This window comes from Hoplias malabaricus, chromosome 17 (genome assembly GCF_029633855.1).
Source record: "Hoplias malabaricus isolate fHopMal1 chromosome 17, fHopMal1.hap1, whole genome shotgun sequence".
Classification (NCBI taxonomy): domain Eukaryota; kingdom Metazoa; phylum Chordata; class Actinopteri; order Characiformes; family Erythrinidae; genus Hoplias; species Hoplias malabaricus.
The window spans coordinates 5,181,818-5,203,641 of NC_089816.1; the positions used below are offsets into that span (position 1 = coordinate 5,181,818).

Sequence of the window (21,824 nt, forward strand, 5' to 3'; positions counted from 1 at the left end):
TTCTGGTTTTCTTTTATTTATTTATTTGATGGAACACAGCTCCGAACTCCAGTTCTCTCAGCAAAGGTTTCCTTCAGTGTCCAGCTCTGGCTGGAGTTTTTCATCAGCCACTGATCTATGGAGCCATTGGATCTCTTCCAAAGACCACGGCGTAATTTTACAAGCTGCTATTGTGAGTCAGAAAAAAACAAATGTGACCGCTTCTGAAACCTGGAGATTTTACAAGTGGCAAGTTTGTGCTGGAGGTCTGCATTTCACTGTGTAAACAAACCTCTCTGGCCAATCAGCACTCTGCAAGTTTACATGTTACATTTTGTACCTACTCAGCTCACTTTGTACCAGGTCTGAGCAGGGACTAAACAAGTACCCAGTTCCAGGGAACAGGTGCCAGACTTGGCTAGTGGAAAAGCAAAAGAGCAGCGTTAAGTAGGCTCCATGCAGTGGAAAACACCATTACAGAGTCGGAAAAAATGACTCATAGAGCTCCTTACAGAACGATAATAGTCAGAGTCTGATGCCTGACACATTGTTTTCAGGTCGTTTTGATGCCATTACATTCATAAAAAACTCAGAGGATATGTCTAGGTTTGTTGGTACAAATAGGAAATAAAATAGCCTTAAAACTGACAGTAGATTAGAATATCGATGTCCAGAAAAACAAAGGAAGACATAAAATAATTAAAATATAGTGTAATTACTACAAGGGTGGCACAGGTAGTGTCGCAGTCACACAGGTCCAGGGACCTGGAGGTTGTGGGTTCGATTTCCGCTCCAGGTGACTGTCTGTGAGGAGTTGGTGTGTTCTCTCCGTGTCCGTGTGGGTTTCCTCCGGGTGACTGTCTGTGAGGAGTTGGTGTGTTCTCCCTGTGTCTGTGTGGGTTTCCTCCGGGTGCTCCGGTTTCCTCCCACAGTCCAAAAACACACGTTGGTAGGTGGATTGGCGACTCCAAAAAAAAGTGTCCGTTGGTGTGAGTGAATATGTGTGTGTGTGTGTGTGTTGCCCTGTGGAGGACTGGCGCCCCCTCCAGGGTGTATTCCCGCCTTGCACCCAATGATTCCAGGTAGACTCTGGACCCACCGCGACCCTGAATTGGATAAGCGCTTGCAGATAATGAATGAATGAATGTAAATACTATATACAGTGCCCTTGTTAATAGGCACTTTCCCAATTTAGTCTAACTGATGTCCAAATAAAAGTGTTAAATCTGCATTGTAGATGACCACCGCTGTAAAGAAACCAAAACCTCTGAATCTCCTTGTTTATGTTATCGTTATCTTCACAATTAAGAAAAGCAGAATTAAAACTAATATAAGTGGAATTGCCCTTAAGGTTTAGATGCGACTTAAACATAGATTTCACTGCTATTTACCTGTCTATATTTATGAATAGATGAAGTGGAGAACCTGAAATTATATTCAACTCATATTTATTGTTTGTGAGCTCAAAGCAGACTGGCGTTAGCTGAAGATCAATAAGCATTTTTTTCGTTTAATAAAAGCAGGGTAGTTACCCTGTCCGGGAGCATTCAGCTCTGATGGCAGGTCTTCAGTGCATATAGCACATTAACTGTGATTACACTGCGATGACGTGATGCAGAAATCTGTATCGCACACAACACATACACACAGGTGATTCATGGGCAAACCGCATTCAGCTCGACTGTCCCTGGTAGATTCAGCATATCACTGGCCTTGCCAGCACTGCCATAATTGGCATTGGTTCTGTAATGTTCCGGACAGGGATTCCACTGACAGTATTGATTTGCGCTCTCCTATGAAGAATAATTGCCCATTGTATTACAAACAAAAATCAAATATGTGGTAGGTCCATTTATCTCAGGGCTTTGATATATTATTCATGCTAAACAGGCCACAAGAAATGCTTTGTTTAATGGATAATGAATTCATGCACTATCCATATAAGGAGGGTTGCATATATGCATTTAATTTTCAGTTTTGCACTAATATCAGAGACCTATTTTTGGATGCTATGGATTAATCACTGAGCTTAAAAGCCACAACACTGTGGTCAGTGGACTGTTTGGGTGTCCAGACACAGGAATGAAGGTATGATATAGGAGTGAGAAGTAAATGAGAGAAATGGAGACAAATTCTCAGCCGTGCTGGAGGCTCCTGAGCAGAATGGAGCCTGTCAGATTCTCTACTCAATCCTCCCTGGTGAATGGAACTGGAGATTGGAGAGTGCAGAAGAGGAAGAAGGGCGATCAAGAGGGCGGGGGGGGTCTAGGGGTAATGAGATGGGGAGCAGAGAGAAAACCACAGAGAGTGTGGAGGAAATTTAGAGAAAAAGAATGGAGAGAACGGCCAGAGAGGGAATAAGGTGAAGGATGGAAAAATATATTGGGAGACTTGAGGGGTCTGCTGTAAAATTGGCTGGGGATAAAGAGACGCCACCAAAGAGAGAGAAAATGAAAATAAAAAGATTACAATGAATTGATTAGAATGGCCTCAGAGCGAGCACACACACACACACACACACACACACACACAGAATTTGGCTGTAACAGCACAGTTCAGTGACGTTGAGGTCTGGACTCTGGGGTGGTCAGTTCATTGTTCTGAGAACACCAGCCAATTCTTTGTTTAATTAGCAACATTTCTTCATGTGTCTATTTCTTCTTCTCAGTTACAGCTTCTTGATTGCTCCACATCCTTTCAGACCATTACATATGGTCGTTTACACTATATATAATCCACATGGCCATTACATTAGTGTATGGTGTCTTGTTCTATGCCGTACTGGGGTGTGAAGTGCGAAAGGGAGGAGATGGAGGAAGAGAAATTGTGCAAAAGTATCTGGTCGATGAAAATGCATTGAATGTGCATTTCCCGCAGTATGCACTATTACATTACGGGTTTCCTCTTCACCTCTCCCGAGAACACTCGTACGCCCACGAACATGCACACACACCTCCCAACGCACTTATGCAAATTCCTTTTCCATTGCACACATGCACACACACACTTCACAGGCATGACGCTGTCTCTAGCCAGCGGGGAAGCCCTGTGTAGGAAGAGGGGGAAGGGAGGAGAAAGAGATGTAGGGAGGAAAGAGGGAGGGGCAATTCAGGATTTCCCGGGGTGCGAGTGAATAAAGGGGGAAAAAAAATTGCAACATAAGTCTCCCAGCAAAATGACTGCAGTTCCTGATACGATTACACACGTGCACGTAGAGAGAGGGAGAATCAGCGATAAGAAAATCGCCTCCATATCTGCTCTTTTGAGGATTCATCTATCAGCCATGAACAGCATCCTCCTCTGTGTCACTTCACATTGTCCAGTCATTTCTCCATAAGCTATAACGGTAGCACGACCACATGAGCAACACTGACTCCTTTCCAGATGTTTAAAAAAAGATGTTTAAATGCACATTAGACAAAGGGTTTTTTTCCCCTATCATTTTTGGAGGTGTGGAGCTCCTCCCGCAGTGGCGCCTTGTTTGTTGGATGTGCACTGATTTCAGAGAGGACTTATTAAATGCGTATTACTGACTTTTTTCAGCACAGTAAAATGTACGGACTAATGGCTGAAATAAAGTCCGATGCCTTTCCTGTGAAAAATATTGGCTTTCTTCAACCAGCTGAATCAGTAAAAGCAAGACATGATTACCGTAGAACCAGAGCTGGGAACCGCTGAGTTGAGTGGAGGATTAGTGTCGTCTACTTGTAATGACGGTGTGTGAGTTAATAACAGGACAGCCAGGTGGTTTAGCTGATGCAGTGTTTACCATATCTGCATGTCACCTCTTTCCTCTAATTTTGCCTTTTTGTCTCATGCTACATCTTAATGACATCATTTAAAGTCCATTCGCTTAAGCCTCCGTGTGCTCTGTGACTGGCGAAGGGTGGTAGGGTTTCTGTGCAGTGATGAGATGGCATGACCAATTAGTGGGACGTTTTCCACCAATTTTACATCTAATGCGCTCGTTTGCATACAGTGATGCTCTTTGTGTCGAGGGTGCCGAGATTGATCCAGGACTTTCTACACAACTGAGGGGTTGGATGGAGGGGAGATGTGTTCTCTCTGTATATTTTCTTCTTCTTTTATAAAGTGAAATGTCAGATTAATTGGGTTTTATTAACTTAACAGTAAGCTGTGTTTGTTTTATTGGAAAACTAGTTCCATTAGCAGTGCTTTTGGGTTAGGGTTACTGACCAACAGTCTTAAATACTGAGCGCAGACGACTCTACATAAGACAGTGGTGTATAACGCCTGGTGCATGTTTGTAATGAGGACTGAACATAGACTCTAAAGTCTATAGACACAGGGAGTAAGTACTCAGCTGTGATGAGTCACCTTTTACTATTTTTCCACAGCTGGGTTTTCTTTGGAAAAAACCTTCAGCCTACAATTCCTGCTCCCGTGTGAAGTGGCTCTGTTCTTCTTGAAGAATGGTCCAATTTCCTTTGAGAAATTGCTCATAACGTTTGTGGCTACTTTCCAAGAAATGAAGACAAAGACTAGCCAGATCGTAACTCTTTCTACCCACTGTACAGAGTAATTCAGTGTCAGGGAGGAAGCAAGGCCACTGGCTAATCGAGCAATTAATGGATTCAAGTGGATATCTCTCAGTTTGGCACAGTGGCAGTAGTAAAGTGCACTTACTTATTATGTTAGATCACTATTCTTTAGGCTTTTCTGTGTTTTTATGTGTTGTAGTCCTTATGTTCCTGTGTGGTTGATTTGTTTATATGAGCTTCATTTCTTATTTTGCTGTGTACTTGCCCTTTACTATAAGTCAAGCACTGACTCTGTGCACTCTTAAAGATTATGCCAGTCAACCATATTGTTTTTAGAAAGTTCATGGATAGTCGTTTGGTTAAAGGGAAGGGCTATTAAGGTGGAATGGTATGTTAAAGGAGAAAAAACAACTGTTGTTTGTTTATGTGTCTGTAAGTTTTGATTCACTCACTAATCTCAGAAACTTGTTTGCAACTCGTGTTGTTTAGTTTTGCAGCACTTTCGGTCTGTTTCATGCATCTCCCAAATGTAGAGTCAGTTCCAACCTAAATAATCTGAAACAGCAAAAATAAGTCAATTTTGCCCAACTATGGAGCAGGAATTAAGCAATATCTTCATTTATTGTCATGATTTTCAATGTTTAGAGGGCTCTTTGCTGTTTTTCTGCTGTGAGCAGAGAGAGAAAGCCTAGCATCTCTGACCAAGCCACTTTGTTTTTGTACTAGTTTACTGTCACTGGGAATTTTTAAAAACAATAAGCCAGTTTCCAAAGCACAGACAGACTGGAGAGTTAATAAATGGTGAGGAAACATCTGAATTTTTTTTTATATAATTTATGAATTACAGAAATGTAAATCACGGTTACAAGCAGTAGTGAGGATTCCAAAATTACAGCAGATGTTAAGTTACAGTTAAACCTTCAGTTGAGAGTTGTGTTTCTGTATAAATAAGATGCAGCCCAGAAGAAATCACACATTTCTCTGATACACCCTGCTCTACTGGCTCCATGTGGAAAAAGAGCTTAACAATTTAGTACAACAACAGATGTGCACACAATGACAGCACAGGCCGTACTGACTTTTTTTTTAAGAAATTTTTTTGTGTGAAGCAGTGTGCATGAGTTCTCTAGTTGCTACTGGTAACATGTGCAACATCCCACCCTTGTTCTCTCAGCATTCAACACCATTATTATTGTTGTTGTTGTTGTTATCATAATTAAGATTAATTGCCCTCTGCAAGACAGGGTTTAATCAGATCGCTTTTGGAAAGCAGCTTTGTGTTCTGCTTTTCTGCTCCGACTGGTGGAATATGACCTTCCTCTGTGGCAGTAGCGGTTGCCATTGACGACGGAGTGTTTGTAAGCGGGACCGGACTGAACAGTAATCAGTTTAAACTGTGAAGAGATCAGGGCTGTCTGAAAGTGAGGGGTTTCCACGCGTTGCACAGACAGGTTTGGACCATGCCCAAAAATAATAGCCTATTCATAATATAGCAAGGCATATTGGAAGCCATTTTGTATTGGTGCCTGAAAATCTAGTGAAGGATTTCTAGTGTAAAATAGTAAAATCTTGCTACAGGACCGTGTACGTTCTGCAAAATGCAGTACTCCTAATACACTGCAGCGTTTGGTTTCCAGATTCACACACAACTACTAAAGACAACGCTACTGAATTTTAACTTAAAATTACATTGAGTTAAAATTAGTCTAAATTTAGAGCGGCACGGTGGTGTCACAGTCACACAGCTACAGGGGCCTGGAGGTTGTGAGTTCGATTCCCGCTCCGGGTGACTGTCTGTGAGGAGTGTGGTGTGTTCTCCCTGTGTCTGCGTGGGTTTCCTCCGGGTGACTGTCTGTGAGGAGTTGGTGTGTTCTCCCTGTGTCTGCGTGGGTTTCCTCCGGGTGACTGTCTGTGAGGAGTGTGGTGTGTTCTCTCTGTGTCTGCGTGGGTTTCCTCCGGGTGACTGTCTGTGAGGAGTGTGGTGTGTTCTCCCTGTGTCTGCGTGGGTTTCCTCCGGGTGACTGTCTGTGAGGAGTGTGGTGTGTTCTCCCTGTGTCTGCGTGGGTTTCCTCCGGGTGACTGTCTGTGAGGAGTGTGGTGTGTTCTCTCTGTGTCTGCGTGGGTTTCCTCCGGGTGACTGTCTGTGAGGAGTGTGGTGTGTTCTCTCTGTGTCTGCGTGGGTTTCCTCCGGGTGCTCCGGTTTCCTCCCACAGTCCAAAAACACACGTTGGTAGGTGGATTGGCGACGCAAAAGTGTCCATAGGTGTGAGTGTGTGAGTGAAAGTGTGTCTGTGTTGCCCTGTGAAGGACTGGCGCCCCCTCCAGGGTGTATTCCTGCCTTGCGCCCAATGATTCCAGGTAGGCTTTGGACCCACCGCGACCCTGCACTGGATAAGGGTTACAGATAATGAATGAATAATCTAAATTTAATTATTTACATAATTAGAAAATAACCATCGCTGCTTTTATTATAATAAAATCATTCCTTGGGGCGAAAAATCTTTCTCAGTTCATTCCCATTCAAACTTTTTGTTGACATTTTGAAACGAAACCTATATATTTTAAAAACCCTAATGAGAAAACTTGAAAACTGCTTTTTTTTAGTTTTCTCTCAGTGCAGAGGGATATTAGGGGGCCATTTAAAATACAGCTTTAGAAAAGCTTTGCCTTACTACAGCTGTCTTTCTTCATCTGACCTGAAACTGCCCGAGGTTTCATGGCAGTGATTCTGACCACTGACTGGAGATGTGTCCAGCTGAACTGTGCAGATTGATCTGAACGTGTTTACCTGGGGTGAGTTATTGAACCCGTTTGTTGACCTTGTGTCCCCGCCTTCTGGACAGTGTCTGGACTCTTTCCCCTCTGTAGCCCGACCATTCCACAGCTTGGCTCCAAGCCTTATAACTGGATAGGGATTATATAAACACAGATATAAAGCCAAATTCACTGGCCATGTACTGACATAGGGTTGTATGCCAATGCTGGAATGCAGTATTTTTCATGTACACACAATGGCAGATACATAAAATCTATAAAATATATAGATATTGGCGCTACATTTATCTTTGATAGTATAGATCTATATATATACATATTTTTGTGGATGTTTTGTTTACAACATCATTTGAACACAACTTCACACTGTGAAAATGAAATACTTTTTTTGGACAAAGAAGATATGTACAATGTTAAAAGTTGGAGTAAAATGAATGAAATATAGACTGTATCTCAATAACCTGACCATTGTTCAGATACAAGACTTAAGAAATGTGTACATTTTAAATTAAACTCAGAATACAATTTGTACGGAATATTTAACTTCCTATAAAAAAATTGTACCAGTTAAATCTTCCAAAAACTACAGCTAAATGTTTTAACAATTCTTGACACAGCCTTGTTTTATTGTTTCCTTAGTTCCCTGTGGAAATAAAAAGTGAAGCTTACTATTTCCACTTCATTTGCCCTCATGAAACAATGGAGATTAGAGCTCGGAGGCCCTCAGGTCTTCTCATTCATCTTATCACTCTCAGTTCGTTATGCACCACCTCCGGCGGCTCAGGGGCTTAGGCACAAGTTATCAATCCAACTTTCACTGAAGAGTTGCTGTTTTAATTCACTTAACCATCACCGCAGACAATAAAAAGTGTGTTGTGAGGCTCTCGGCATGAATTTGTGAAGTGACAGAGTAAGCAGTTTAGTCCCCCGTCTAAATTTGATTTGTATTAGAATCTGTCCTTCTCTGTATAGACTCCATGTCGGTCTTCCTCCTGTAGATATCGCTATCGGGACTGTGTTGACCTCAGTTCACACTGAATGCTTTAACGAGTAGCGTACGAGTGGAAAAAGCCTTTGAAAACCAATTAGCAGCTGCTCAACAAAGAGAATCGAGAGGATGTGGGTTGATACAAGGTGCTGTTACTCTCTCGCTCGACATTGTTAGCTGTTTCTAAGGACAGAAGCCAGTTGGCACTGCACCAGCCCTCCTGGGAAGAAACCTTTATCTTAATGAGGAACTGTGTTGCTGTAGGTCCAGCAGAGCAGGATCCAAGCGGTGATCTGAAGTCAGGCCGCTGATCATCTTAGCACATGATATGTGATCTATACTAAAGAAGTACCGAAATGGAAGGAAGCCAGTGAGGGATGAATATGGAGAAAGAGTCTGGAATAAATGGGCTAGAAAAAGAGGGAAGATGCTGAGCAAGGCTTAATGGAAATGGAGGCCATTTAGTTCAGTTCACTCAAAAGCAGACATTTTATTTCTCAGTTTAGACTAGATGTGTTCATTTGTGTCAGCCATTTTTGGAAGTAAACATGTCAGCCTGAGGGCTTTTGTCACATGATTTTTTCCAGACCCAAATCCATTAGCAGTGCAAGTTTGTACATTTGGTGTGAACGCTTTTATTGCACTTGGACCGAGGTCTCGGATTTCTTTCAAGCTCATTTGGTTTGCACCTTGACAGAATCCACCTTATTTGTATAGGAGGGTGCAATGGACTTAGAATGAATTACTCCAATGTTTATATTTTAAATAGATCTATCTAAAGGTGCAATATCCCAGCTAACAGCAGTCCTATTGAAATCTTTAATGTCTAAAAATGTGGCTAAGTTTTGCAGCTGCCAACAGCCTGTAGTTTATGCTGGGTTCCATTTACCTTGTAAGTCAGATATTGGTGTTGGGAATTATGTCACACTTGAGCTGAGCGTGCTTCAGTTAAAACCCTACGCCCTATAGGAATTCATTATGTAGATAAGAGCACATTTTGTGGTATTTTACTCACCCAAACACTACGTAAAACACATCCACATACAGCAGTTGGACAGTACTGTGTGTAATAAGACAAATAGATATAAAAATATGAAGCTTTAATAATGAACTTCTAATTCTATTGCTTTTACACATTGTTGATAATGTGAGCAGCCATTTTGGATTCCGAGTGTGGGGTTGGTGAGGCTCCCCTGACTTTGAGTTGGAAATTCCCACAGCGCTTCCCAACCTCAGAGTTTAAATGGAACACAGCATTACTTGCATTTTTATTGACCACAAAGATGAAAAGAAGCTGTCGGCAATCATTTTTTAGGTGTTAGATGTATATATATAGTGGAGAATTATTATGTTTGAAGAACCATCTGTTTTAATGCAGCTATAATGAAAACAAATGTGCTATTGGGCCATAGCAAAAATCTGTGGCCTGTAAAAACTAGGAAGCTGACTTCTCTTCCTCCCCTTTCCTCTTTCAATCTGCAGGAACACTTCACACCGGAGTGCAAGTTTAAGGAGTCAGTGTTTGAGAATTACTACGTGACATACTCCTCCATGATCTACAGACAGCAGCAGTCAGGCAGGGGCTGGTACCTGGGCCTGAACAAGGAGGGAGAGATCATGAAGGGAAACCACGTGAAGAAGAACAAACCTGCCGCACACTTCCTACCCAAGCCTTTGAAAGGTGAGATGTGCTCTCATTTTTATCTTTCTATTATCGCCAGCTCTCGAGGTGCTCCACTGTGCAGTCACACCATCGGTAGAGTGCAGCAGCTACACGAGCTTATATGGTGCTACATCACATCTACATAAGACTTTCATGACGGACATAAACATCCATAAAGGCTTATTCCAACAAGTGGCAGTTGTCAGCACCTTAGGTTAAAATGAGCTAAAGATAAATTGCCTTTACAGATGCTTATACACCGATCAGCCATAACACTGACCATACAGGAGCACGCTGTAGATTTACAATTACAGATTATAGTCCATTTGTTGCTCTGCATACTTATTAGCCCCATTTCATTCTGTTCTTAAACGGTCAGGACTCTCACATCCACCCTGTAGAAGTGAAGTCAGAGACAGTAGCTCATCTGTCGCTGCACAGTGTGTGTCGCTCGTCCTCTAGTCCTCCATCAGTGACACAGGACGCTGTCGGCTGGATGTTTTTGGTCGGTGGACTGTTCTCAGTCCAGCAGTCACACTGAGGGCTTTAAAAACTCCAGCAGCACTGCAACACCACCACACACTAACACACCACCGCAGCGCTGAGAAACAACGTATGCAGAGCAACAGATGGACTCCAGCCTGTGACTGTAGAACTACAATGTGCTGAGAGAATGGACGGTGAGAGTACAATCAAGCAGGTGGTCATAATGATATCTGAGTGGTGTATAAGTGTAGGTTTACGTCGGCTGTCGTGAAAGGCTTCTGTAAGTGTCATGTGGCCTACAGTAAATGCACCTTTTGATGAAGACTGTATTCAAAGCCAGGCATCTCCTGACAGCACCTTTTAGAGCATGTTTATATTTAACATAACTTTCAGAAAAGATAAGATACTGACCATCAGAGCTTTGGGGAGTAGCCAGTGAAGTGGAGGCACAGCCTGAATGTGTCCTCTCTGCAAAAAAAAAAAAACATTGCTTGTTACACAAATGATAATGCTCCTAAGAACACATCTGAGCTTCTGCCAACACAATGACAGTCAGGACCAGGGCACACAGACACAAGCATGAAGGCACGGGGCACATAAGAAGACAGTGTGTGTTCAACAGTAGGATGTGAAAGAAACCAGAGGCTTTCATCCCAGAGCCGAACCCTTTACCTGTCAACAAAGAGAAAGAACAAGAGGCACCAGCAGAGCCAGAGAGAGAGAGACAGAGGGAGGAGTGCAGGAGGCTCAGCAGAAATTCCAGCCCAGTGAAAAGAAGAGCTATCTCTGCCAAAAACAAAACAAAAAGCAACGACAAATATGGTGATGAGGGCTGTGTTGGCACACTGTTGCTCAAAGTACATCCAGAGCAATGCTGTTTAGCTCTGATCCTGCTGTTTCCAGAGCGGAAAGGCAGACGCAGTGGGGAGGGGAGGGATGGATGTTGCGTTAAATATTTGAATGAAAAGTGCAGTGTCTTCACTTTCTCACTTCACCTCAGGACTGGTGTCTTGACTCAGATGCCTCTCTCCAGCACCTGTTTCATTATAAACAGAAGAGCTGTGTGAACATCACCATCGCTGACAGCTTGCAAGACACTGCTATCTCTGACTGTGAATGAACAGGTGGCAAATGCAGATTTTACTTGGTGGGTTACTTCTATTAAAATATACGGTGGCGGAAGGCAGTCAATGGAATTTGTCAGAGACAGTTCTCGAAGCATTCCTGTATAATTACGAAATAAACATCTGTTTCAGGGAACGTAATGCTTCTTTCAGATAATGTAAGGGGTCTAGTACCAGGGGGAAAACAATGCTTCAGAACACAGTGATGTCGTAATGTAAATATATGACAAAGTATATCAGCTCTCCTCATACCTCTCTGCTGTGGTGTCATTAGTAGATTATGAAATGGCATGAATTCTGCTTCAGTTTATGGTTTCTGATTTCACACACATCTGAAGAAGCAGGTATGATTCCAAATATAATACAGCACGTTAAATAAAGGCTATTAATGCCTTTCTACTGTGTAAAAATATAACATAAGCCACTTAATTACTAAAAAATAAAACAAACCAATTGGAGTGCAGAGCAGTTCTCCTCCAAATGTATGTACATCATTCACAGATATTTGTGTTCAATTCTAATTTGGAGATATTCTCCACACATGAAAGTAGACTATTTTAAGGGACTCCAGGTGAAACCCCCTCACCTTTTGGCTGTATGTGGTAATTCCTATGAACAGAGGTGAGTCGGAGTGAGGTGAGAGGGAGGATGTTAAAAGGTGTGAGCTGATGAACGGTAATGAAATAGAGAAGGATTAGGATTAAGGGTTTGGCTTTTAAGAAGAGCCTGATGTCTGATGTTCACAGTGCTCACTGCTGATGAGGCTGGAACTGGAACACGTTATCATTGAATTTTTATTGCGTGCCCTTAGCTAATGAAATAAACATGTCCTCCCTAGCACAGCGTAAACAGAAAGAGGAGGAAAAAAAGCACACATTTTAGTGTAAGATAACGTCAAATGTTATAGAAACATTGACATTCAATCAATGTCATGAATCACAGATAATGAAGCTGAATTGCTGAGAAGCATGACATGTCTGCTTCAAATACCAGCACCTTGAATTACTTGGGACTAAAGGAAGTTGGGAAATTTCACCTGCTGTATAAAATGTCCTGACTAGCTGGTCATGCCGAAGACTAATTAGGGAACTGTCAGTGCTCTGTGAGTGTGAGCTCTACACCGAACTCTCTCTGTAGAGAGCACCACAGAGTTAGAGAGAGTCACTGACAGTATGCAAATGCACCCTATAGAGGCACCTCCTTCACTTCCCATAACTATAAAGTAATATAATGGCCTGTCTGCTGCCACGGTGCACTGTCTTCTTGCTCTGTGGAGGTCTACAGCGTTAGGCAATTTGCCTGTTAAGGGGAAAGCAAAACAAAAAAAAAGTGCTTTGCAAGGATGTGGCCGACAGATCAACCGTTAATTAGCCAGCATTTTACTGGGGTTATTTTGAGGGAACTGTAGGGCTCGCGGAACACAGGTCTTTGCTTTAATGACGACTCCGTGGTGGACAAACCTCAGAGATAGCATTACCGAGAGTGCCCCGATAATGACTGGCCTTCAGCCGCCCAGTCTCCTGCGATCCCCTGGAGTGCGACTCTGAGCGCAGTCGCCCCACAGCTTTGCTAATACGTCAGCTATCGATTCTAACAGCTTTCCACTGAAGTGCGGTATTGATCGCCCGCTGGAGAAGAAGCTTTGTGTGAGGAAGTCTCCCTCACTTTATAGCAGACCCAATCTTGCACAGTTCACAGCTTTGATCTACAGCCTCAACCTTGCAGTTGTCATGCAACCAGCTGCTAATTTTACACGCATTGCCCACACAACACTTAAGACACATGTGGCTGATTAATTATCAAGGCGGTGTTTAAAGTCTTCTTTCGGGACAGAATTAAAAGCACTCTGCTGCAAGAAAAATAACACTGTTATGGACTGTTTTGGCTTTTCACTAAAATCAACACATTTGCATGCACATAGTCTTCAAGGAACTCTAGGTAAATCACTGTGATGGTTCACTGACCTGTGATAGCGAGAATAGAGCCTCTGATGCTACTCCAGGCTCAACACTGCTGAAACTGCACTATGTAACTTTAGAAGGAGGGTAGGAAACCAAACCCCTCCCTCTTGGAGCGCAGGAGCAAAATTGTCAGATCTTACCTAGTTACCAAAGACTATGGCGAGGCTCTGAATAATGTTCTGCGGTGGTAATTGGTGTTAATCGCTCAATAAAAACTACTTTTATGTCTCTTTCTCACCCCATAGTGACCATGTACCGGGAGCCCTCTCTTCATGACCTGACTGAGTTCTCACGCTCCGGCAGCGGTACGCCCACCAAAAGCCGGAGTGCCTCAGCCGTCCTCAACGGTGGCAAAGCTGTGAGTCAAAACGAGTCCACGTAGCCCAGCTCGCCCCAGCCCCCGGCTTTACCCTTCGCCTTCACCAAAACCTCCGGATGCTCGTGACCTCACGCAGACTTCTCTCCAAAAAAAACAAACATAAAAATAAATATAACATAAGAACAGCGGTTCAGGACAAATACAAGGACATTACATAAGAACCCTACACATTTATTTCTGTTTCTCAATCTAGATTTCGATTCGAACGGTCGGTTTTGGTCGGCAGTGGAAGACTAGGTTTACTTGTACACCATTTTGCATAGAAGCTAACCATGAAAATTGTAGCCTTCAATTTGTCTGGGCATTCAGCATCGTCCCTCTCAGGTTGGTCTTAGCACGCCACACAGAGCTGGGTTGTTTTTACTGTTCTTCTTCTTTTTTTTTTTTTTTTGGCCACTACAAGGTCCTGATGCATTATGTTTGGAGCTGACAGGAATGGGGGTTTAGCTGATTGGGTACGAAGGTAAAGAGTTTCCCGTCCTTCATGCCCGCTCTACCCTTGGTGTAAAGTGCCTATTGTGCAGGGGAGCCGCTCGCATTAGCTGCTAGCCCTCCTGCATTCTAGTGCACTTGATCCAAGGGGGTCACCCTCTCCAGTGTGGACATCTTAAAAGCCTACGTTCTGCTCGTTTGGGGAAGTGCTGCCTCTCGATTAAGCCTCAAGAGGGACGCCGCTTCCACCTTGCTTTGCTAATCGCTGGAATTAGCCGAGAGCATTTCAGACTTTAGCCTTTCGTGTTCTCCACGCTGCAAAAAAAAAAAATGAGGCAAGTCATCTTTAATCTGGTCAATGTAGCTTTTTTTTGTTATAAGATTGTGATAAGGGCAGTATAAGATATTCTACCTGTTTCTGAACATTTTGGGGATTTATCTAGGGGAGGGATCAAGATCATCTTACTTCGTGTTACGTCTTTAAACACGGACAGTAAGACATCCGCACTGTACAGCTGACACAGTGATTATGTATTTTTAGGAAGAATGTCTAGAAATAGGTGACATTTTATTGTATTCTTTCAACAATCCCATAATCAGAAATATTACTCATCACTGTCATGACAAAACCTTCATTTTTCAGCGTCTGAAGTGTTTCAGATTGTTCTTTGCCACGTGTTTAAATTTCACTACGAATGCTCCAATAGAAATGATGCACAATCATTCATTCCATTAGCTTCCATTGAAAGTGAAGGATGTTCTTCCTCTCTCCTGGAAAGTTACTGTCCTTGGAGTTTTGTCCTGACACTGATGATGACGTACTGAAAAGATTTAAGATGATTTCAGTGCACCCCACCCCACCCCACCTCAACAAGCAGTGTTTCTTTTTTTTTAAGCTTAACCAGTGAATGGAGATTCCAGCACACCAAAGACAAAAGTGAAAGTGAGTCCCTTTAAGAGTTGAAGCACGCCTCTATTCAAAGGCATGCCACAGCGTGACGAAGTGTGACCCTTGTGATGTAGACCTGCTCATCTGCAGAGACTGAGAAATGAAAGATGAGATAGTGGAGAGATAGAGAGGATGGCGGTGGAGGAGAGGGCTCAGTGTTTTGGAGCTTGTGCTTTTGCTGATGTGTGTGGTGTGAGAGGACTGTTATGCATTTCCCTTCTCGTCTCCCGCTCCCGTCGTCTCTGTCTAAACCCCTTTAACTCGTCTGAGCGCTCCTCTCCCGCTCCTCAGTATTCTATCCTTGAAGCTGAAGCTTGTCACAATTAACCGAGTGACTGCTGGGACACCGCGGGACCCCGACCCTCCCTCATCCCTGGACTCCATTTCGTGTATGAGTAACTTATTGTGATGAATTTTTTTTTATTAGTAAAAAAATAAAAACACAAAAATAAACTGTGGAATTTTAGGTGGCTTAACATTTTATAGGATATGTCTTATTTGTAAAAGTGGAAAAAAACATCTTGAAAAGTGAAAAAGGAGAAGGAAAAAAAGTAACCTCTTGTACAGGGCATGTACAAAATGTAAAAAAGTTGTGTACAACGAGGACCCTTTTTTTGTGGCCTACTGTATGTACTCTTTCCCTCTGGAGATTACTCTTCATAATCGCTACAGGGGGCTTTTCTCTTGGCCGTTACCTTCTGGGCTTTTCTCTTTTATTTGGTTTTGAATGTTTGGTTTGGATTCTTTTTATTTGATTTTTTTTTTCAACATATCTGTTGCATGGGAGACAGCAGGAACTGGAGGAGTAGAGCTGCATGATGTAGGCTTTGTGTATTAACCCCATGTTGGATCATGTGTTCCAAACTACCAGGAATTAAACCGGAAAACAACACGTACTGATGGGCGCTCTGCCTGGTACCTTCCAGTTGTTTCTTATTTGTTGTATACACAAAATGCACTGAATAAAATGTTTATATTAAGCTATACTTTTAAAACACGACTCTTTCCTTTATTTGACTCGCTTTGTGTCATGTTTCATAGGCCTTACGCACACAGAGACTGGGGTACACGGAAATTTTAAAGCATGGGAAATCACATTATCTTAGTGTTAGCAGACTGCAACTGTGGTCTTCCACAATTCTGTATAGTATTATATATAGTATATAGTATTCCCAGCATGTCATATATAATTTGTGGGCAGCCTTGGCCTAATGGTTAGAGAAGAGGGCTTGGGACTGAAAGGTCGCTTGTTCGATTCCCCACGACTTAGGCACCGAACCCATAGTTGCTCTCCGGGCACCAGGGATGGCCACGCACCTCACTAGTGTGTGTTCCCTGCCACAGATGGGTTAAATTGCGAATGTACAATGACAAATAATTACACAAGAGTATACCTAGAGTCACTGGACAGGACTCTAGTCCAGAGGTTTTAAAATGCGGACCTTGGATTCAGGTTCCAGGCTAGGAATATAAAAATGCTGGCCAGCTTGACACTTCAGATGTAACTGCTGATATACCCAACTGTCACCCAGAGGAAACCCACGCAGACACAGGGAGAACACACCACACTCCTCACAGACAAGTCACCCGGAGGAAACCCACGCAGACACAGGGAGAACACACCACACTCCTCACAGACAGTCACCCGGAGGAAACCCATGCAGACACAGAGAGAACACACCACACTCCTCACAGACAGTCACCCGGAGGAAACCCACGCAGACACAGAGAGAACACAACACACTCCTCACACACAGTCACCTGGAGGAAATCCACGCAGACACCGAGAGAACACACCACACTCCTCACAGACAGTCACCCAGAGTAAACCCACGCAGACACAGGGAGAACACACCACACTCCTCACAGACAGTCACCCGGAGGAAACCCACACGGACACGGGGAGAACACACCACGCTCCTTACAGACAGTCACCTGGAGGAAACCCACACGAACACGGGGAGAACACAGCACACTCCTCACACGGTCACCCAGAACGGGCCTTGAACCCACAACCTGCGCAAATGTGCCGCCCTACAGTAGAAAACAATTCAAATTAAATACTGAAGTGGTTTACTGTTTCTGACAACTTGTTCAGATTTTAAAACAAAAGAAATATAAGTATCTGTGCCATGTTTCCAACCAGCCATGTTCACCTTGATCAGTCAGTAGAGGAGCTTGGCTGCATCCCAAATAGTGGCATGCTCCCTACAAAGTGCACATCACAAATAATAAAACTTAAAACATTGCACTCAGAGCACTAATTCCACAGGGAAATGTGAAACTTAGAACTGACTGAAATTATTCTTAACATACAACGCACTATTTTATGACCACAGTGCCCTGTGGAAGTGTAGGAGACATTGGGAAAAATAAATAGAGTTGCGTAAGCTAAATTTATCCACCTTTCCCACCCATTTCTATTAGTAGTGCACTACCCAATATGCCACCCACACCAAAAATAAGTAAATAAATTTAAAATGTAAAACTGTAGTGACCGCAAACCATGGATATCATACCAACTACCAATTTTAATACCTCAGCCTAGAACCTGAATCTATGGTCTGGATTTGAAGACCTCTACTCTGGCCCATCACAGGACATATCACACACGTTCCACTGTGAGAGGAAACCTACTCAGACACAGAGAGAACACAGGCTGTTGGATTGAACCCACAACTCCAGAACCCTGGAGCGAAAGTGACGCTACTAATATTTACAATCTAATTTCTAAATTGGTTTAGTGTGTTGTGACAGGGGTTCCAAAGATTTGATGAGAGAAACTCAAGGAAATGTTCATGATTTTAATGTAAAAATAAATAAAACCACTTTCTATAGAAGTCTGAGGGTGATTCCTCACCATTTGCCTGACTTCTAGTCTGTTTGCATGCTCAGAACTGATGTGCTGATGAAGACCCAGTGTTTGGTCCAGTATGCTAGGCGTCCTCTTTCTCTCTCTGTTCATCTGGAGTTTTGTTAGCCAATGGAGAGAAATCCAAATGTTGAAAAGCATGACCCAGATGAGGATATTGCTTTGTTCCGATTTCTATGTTTCGGATCTCTTAAGGTAGAATTATTCATTATCTGTAACCCTTATCCAGTTCAGGGTCGCAGTGGGTCCAGAGCCTACGTGGAATCATTGGGCGCAAGGCAGAAATACACCCTGGAGGGGGCGCCAGTCCTTCACAGGGCAACACACACACACACACACACACACTTACTCATACGGACACTTTTTGAGTCGCCAATCCACCTACCAACGTGTGTTTTTGGACTGTGGGAGGAAACCGGAGCACCCGGAGGAAACCCACGCAGACACGGGGAGAACACACCAACTCCTCACAGACAGTCACCCGGAGGAAACCCACGCAGACACAGGGAGAACACACCACACTCCTCACAGACAGTCACCCGGAGGAAACCCACGCAGACACAGGGAGAATACACCACACTCCTCACAGACAGTCACCCGGAGGAAACCCACGCAGACACAGGGAGAACACACCACACTCCTCACAGACAGTCACCCGGAGGAAACCCACGCAGACACAGAGAGAACACACCAACTCCTCACAGACAGTCACCCGGAGGAAACCCACGCAGACACAGGGAGAACACACCACACTCCTCACAGACAGTCACCCGGAGGAAACCCACGCAGACACAGGGAGAATACACCACACTCCTCACAGACAGTCACCCGGAGGAAACCCACGCAGACACAGGGAGAACACACGACACTCCTCACAGACAGTCACCCGGAGCGGGAATCGAACCCACAACCTCCAGGCCCCTGGAGCTGTGTGACTGCGACACTACCTGCTGCGCCATCTTAAGGTAGAAATGTCTCTAAATTTGTGAGACTTCATGACAGTAATGTGCTACAAAATTAAACATCTTCAGTTACAAATGAGTTTCTGTGGTAATTCATATAAAAAGTGGATAAAAACGTACACACCGTCAAACAAGTCATTTTTTCCCCTCAAGCAAACTGTTCCACCATAAAACACCCTGAGCTTCTGTATGTAAACAAACCAGAGAGGACAGCATTCCGTAGACAATTCATTTTAGTCACTGTATTGATCCAAATAAGACGCAGGTGAGTTAGAGTATTCTAAAGAAGCAAAATATGGCACAGAATCTGTATTCAAAATACATGCACACAGGAATACCCCGATGGTCTTTTTTTCAGTGGATAAAAGCCAGGCAGCATGTGATAGAGCTATAAGTTGTAGGAGAGATCTGCTGGGAGAGCAGGAGCTGGCGGATTTGTTCTTTTATGCTGTCTGCTGGACGGCAGTGTGGAGTCAGCCATATACTCTGCTGGACAGAGATGAATCACCCTGAAGAGCCTCTGGGCTTTAATTGCCTGCAGAGACAAGGCTCCCGGATAACTCACATCTACCAAAGTCATTTTATATAATGAATCAATATTGGTGTGGAAGCGCAGTGGTCAGGGATCAGTTGTGTGCAGTAACTCTAGTGAGTATGAGTGTGCAGAGCTGTGATAACACATCCTGTGTATATAGCAGGTAAATGTACAGGTGCATCTCAGTAAATTAGAATATCACCAAAAAGTTAATTCAATTCAAAAAGTGAAACTCATATATAGATTCATTACAAACAGAGTGTTGTATTTCAAGTGTTTATTTCTTTTAAAGTTGCGGATTATGGTTTACAGCCAATGAAAACCCAAAAGTCATTATCTCAGAAAATTAGATTATTATATAAGACTAATTTAAAAAATCAGTGGCACGTTGGTGCAGCAGGTGGTGTTGCTGTCACTCCAGGTATGTGGGGTTGGGGGTTCGAGTCCTGCTCCGGGTGACTATCTGTGGTGTGTTCTCCCTGTGTCTGTGTGGGTTTCCTCCTGGTGACTGTCTGGGAGGAGTGTGGTGTGTTCTCTCTGTGTCTGTGTGGGTTTCCTCCGGGTGACTGTCTGTAAGGAGTGTGGTGTGTTCTCCCTGTGTCTGCGTGGGTTTCCTCCGGGTGACTGTCTGTGAGGAGTGTGGTGTGTTCTCCCTGTGTCTGCGTGGGTTTCCTCCGGGTGACTGTCTGTGAGGAGTGTGGTGTGTTCTCCCTGTGTCTGCGTGGGTTTCCTCCGGGTGACTGTCTGTGAGGAGTGTGATGTGTTCTCCCTGTGTCTGCGTGGGTTTCCTCCGGGTGACTGTCTGTGAGGAGTGTGGTGTGTTCTCCCTGTGTCTGCGTGGGTTTCCTCCGGGTGACTGTCTGTGAGGAGTGTGGTGTGTTCTCCCTGTGTCTGTGTGGGTTTCCTCCGGGTGACTGTCTGTGAGGAGTGTGGTGTGTTCTCCCTGTGTCTGCGTGGGTTTCCTCCGGGTGACTGTCTGTGAGGAGTGTGGTGTGTTCTCCCTGTGTCTGTGTGGGTTTCCTCCGGGTGACTGTCTGTGAGGAGTGAGGTGTGTTCTCCCTGTGTCTGCGTGGGTTACCTCCGGGTGACTGTCTGTGAGGAGTTGGTGTGTTCTCCCTGTGTCTGCGTGGGTTTCCTCCGGGTGACTGTCTGTGAGGAGTGTGGTGTGTTCTCCCTGTGTCTGTGTGGGTTTCCTCCGGGTGACTGTCTGTGAGGAGTGAGGTGTGTTCTCCCTGTGTCTGCGTGGGTTACCTCCGGGTGACTGTCTGTGAGGAGTTGGTGTGTTCTCCCTGTGTCTGTGTGGGTTTCCTCCGGCTGACTGTCTGTGAGGAGTGTGGTGTATTCTCTGTGTCTGCATGGGTTTCCTCCCACAGTCTAAAAACACACATGGATAGGTGGATTGGTGATACAAAAGTGTCTATAGGTGTGAGTGATTCCAGATAGCCTCCAGACCCACCACGACCCTGAACTGTCAGCCCATCTGCTTTCATGTGTCCCCATAGATTCTCTATAGGGTTTAGGTTAAGGGCACCTTTTTCTACCAGACTTATTCCTTCCACTTTACTTTCCATTAATGTGCTTGGATACAGCAGGAGGGTGTCAAAGACTGCCTTCTAGACATCTGTCAAGTCAGCAGTCTTCCCCATGACTGTGTAGCGCACTGAACCAGACTAAGCATTTTAAAGGCTTAGGAAACTTTTGTTGGTATTTTGTGTTAATTATTGTAACTTTCTAAGATAATGACTTTTGAGTTTTCATTGGCTGTTATCATCAACATTAACAGAAATAAGCACTTGGAATAGATCACTGTTTGTAATGCATCTATATAATACATGATTTTCATTTTTAGAATTGAATTTCTGAAATAAATTAACTTTTTAAATAATATTCTAATTTATTGAGATGTACCTGTATGTCATTACCCTCTGCATAGGTCACAAGTATATACATACAGATTATGATGAGTTTGGATGTGTCCTGACTAATTATGTGAGCTACAGGTAACAATAGAGCAAGAACAACAATGAAATGATGGTCAAATTAAGATAAATCCTTTCTGTGCTCAGGACAGATAACTAAATAAATATAATGTATTGTATAAAGAGCCTTGTGATCTGTTGCACCACCATGCCACTACAATGAATGATTCCAAACCGGTAAACAATAGAGAGCAGTCCCACTGAGTGATATTACAATGGTTCACTTCAGAGCGCTGTC

The 21,824-nt window shown here is 43.6% G+C and overlaps 1 protein-coding gene and 1 long non-coding RNA gene across 15 annotated transcripts in view; one reads left to right on the forward strand and one right to left on the reverse strand.

Moving 5' to 3' along the window:
• Positions 1-16,215, forward strand: part of fgf13a (fibroblast growth factor 13a) — a 167,294-nt gene extending 151,079 nt beyond the window's left edge. For 7 of the 8 annotated variants that reach the window (XM_066648754.1, XM_066648760.1, XM_066648753.1 and 4 more), the window contains 2 exons: positions 9,727-9,925; positions 13,724-16,215. In XM_066648754.1, coding sequence (XP_066504851.1) covers positions 9,727-9,925; positions 13,724-13,860 — 336 coding nt within the window. In that variant the 3' untranslated portion in view covers positions 13,861-16,215. Of the gene's footprint in view, positions 1-9,726; positions 9,926-11,393; positions 11,715-13,723 lie in introns of those variants that run through there. The other variant, XM_066648759.1, reaches the window with a different exon arrangement.
• Positions 7,254-21,824, reverse strand: part of LOC136673353 (uncharacterized) — a 112,539-nt gene continuing 97,968 nt past the window's right edge. For 5 of the 7 annotated variants that reach the window (XR_010795926.1, XR_010795925.1, XR_010795923.1 and 2 more), the window contains 2 exons: positions 10,805-10,861; positions 9,456-9,840 (listed from right to left, as the gene is read on the reverse strand). This is a non-coding gene — a long non-coding RNA (uncharacterized lncRNA). Of the gene's footprint in view, positions 7,386-9,455; positions 9,841-10,804; positions 10,862-21,824 lie in introns of those variants that run through there. The other 2 variants (XR_010795927.1, XR_010795924.1) reach the window with 1 other exon arrangement.